Here is a 1,217-nt window from a genome sequence, read left to right as displayed (position 1 = left end):
GTAAAATAAATCTTATAATCGTTTTTGAAGTTCTTTGAAATGAAGAAGAACTGATCCGTGGAAATGAGCCGGAATTCTCATCACTGCTAAGAAGATAGATAACGTTAGTTCATAAATATTTAAACAGCTTATGCGGACTTCGGTATCTTCCAAAGTTCCGGAAGGGCAAGGTCATCACGTAACTAATTAATATCGACGAACCTCACCATAGTAGGACCAGTCACTTCCAGAACACAGAATTGTTCAACAGTCTTTTATCGACTCTTTATAAAAAGCGCCAACTGATTGGTCCGTTTTAGAGGCGTAGGACGTTTGCGTCAGGGCGAATCTGCTTCTTTCAAACACAAAATACTTATACTGTACTGCGACTAATGAACTGAAAGGAGTTTTATATCCGTGACCGCAATGTTTTGAAGTGAGCAATGAATATTTGATAAGATCTTGACTTTTTTTTTTTTTGCCAGATATGAATCCTATTCATCTACTTCGTGTTTTCAGATGTGCTCCACGCATATTACAAACCAATAGATTTAGAAATTTCACATCCTGCCAAGTGAGTGCAAGTTTTGCCGAGTTATTCATTTCTCTTTGACATTCCTTTATTTTGTTCTTTCCCTTTTTTAGGACAAGATGGCATCCATAAAACATAAGAACACGAAACGGATAGAAGGTCTGGACAAGAATGTATGGTAAGAATAGAGATTATTTGCTAACACTTTCTCACAGACATGTGTTAAATATTTCTAACAGTGTCTGTTGTGTTTTAGGGTGGCCTTCACATCAGTGGCAGCAGACCCTTCCATTGTCAATCTTGGACAGGGTTACCCAGATATTCCTCCACCTTCCTATGTGAAAGAGGGTCTCGCTCAGGCTGCAATGGTTGACAGGCTGAACCAGTACACACGTGGCTTTGTATGTTCTGTCCACACTTTATGATTATCCTGTATTATGTTGAAAAACCACTCAAATAGCTACATTTCTGTTTTCAGGGCCACCCAACACTGGTTAAAGCCCTGTCAAAAGTATATGGAAAAGTCTATGACCGTCAGCTCGACCCGTTTAAAGAGATCCTGGCTACAGTAGGTGGATATGGATCTTTGTTCAGCACTATGCAGGCTCTGGTTGAGGAGGGAGATGAGGTAAAGTATATTTAGCACTTTCAATATATAATTGCACTAGATTATGACTTATGCATTCTCTCTACTCTTTTTTTTTTT

At 38.8% G+C, this 1,217-nt stretch overlaps 1 protein-coding gene across 1 annotated transcript; it reads left to right on the top strand.

Moving 5' to 3' along the window:
• Window positions 1-25: 25 nt before the first annotated feature.
• Window positions 26-1,139, top strand: LOC107736118 (kynurenine--oxoglutarate transaminase 3-like; the record flags this gene model as incomplete). Its single annotated transcript, XM_016547613.1, has 4 exons — window positions 26-553; window positions 625-689; window positions 768-912; window positions 990-1,139. Coding segments are annotated over exons 1-4 (447 nt in total), but the record flags the coding sequence as incomplete, so codon positions are not given.
• Between the last annotated feature and the right edge of the window lie 78 nt (window positions 1,140-1,217).

The sequence above is a fragment of the Sinocyclocheilus rhinocerous genome, unplaced genomic scaffold (assembly GCF_001515625.1).
Source record: "Sinocyclocheilus rhinocerous isolate Xijiao unplaced genomic scaffold, SAMN03320098_v1.1 C36504322, whole genome shotgun sequence".
Lineage (NCBI taxonomy): Eukaryota > Metazoa > Chordata > Actinopteri > Cypriniformes > Cyprinidae > Sinocyclocheilus > Sinocyclocheilus rhinocerous.
Note: the sequence above shows the minus strand (reverse complement) of the source record. Positions and strands in the feature narration are given on the sequence as shown.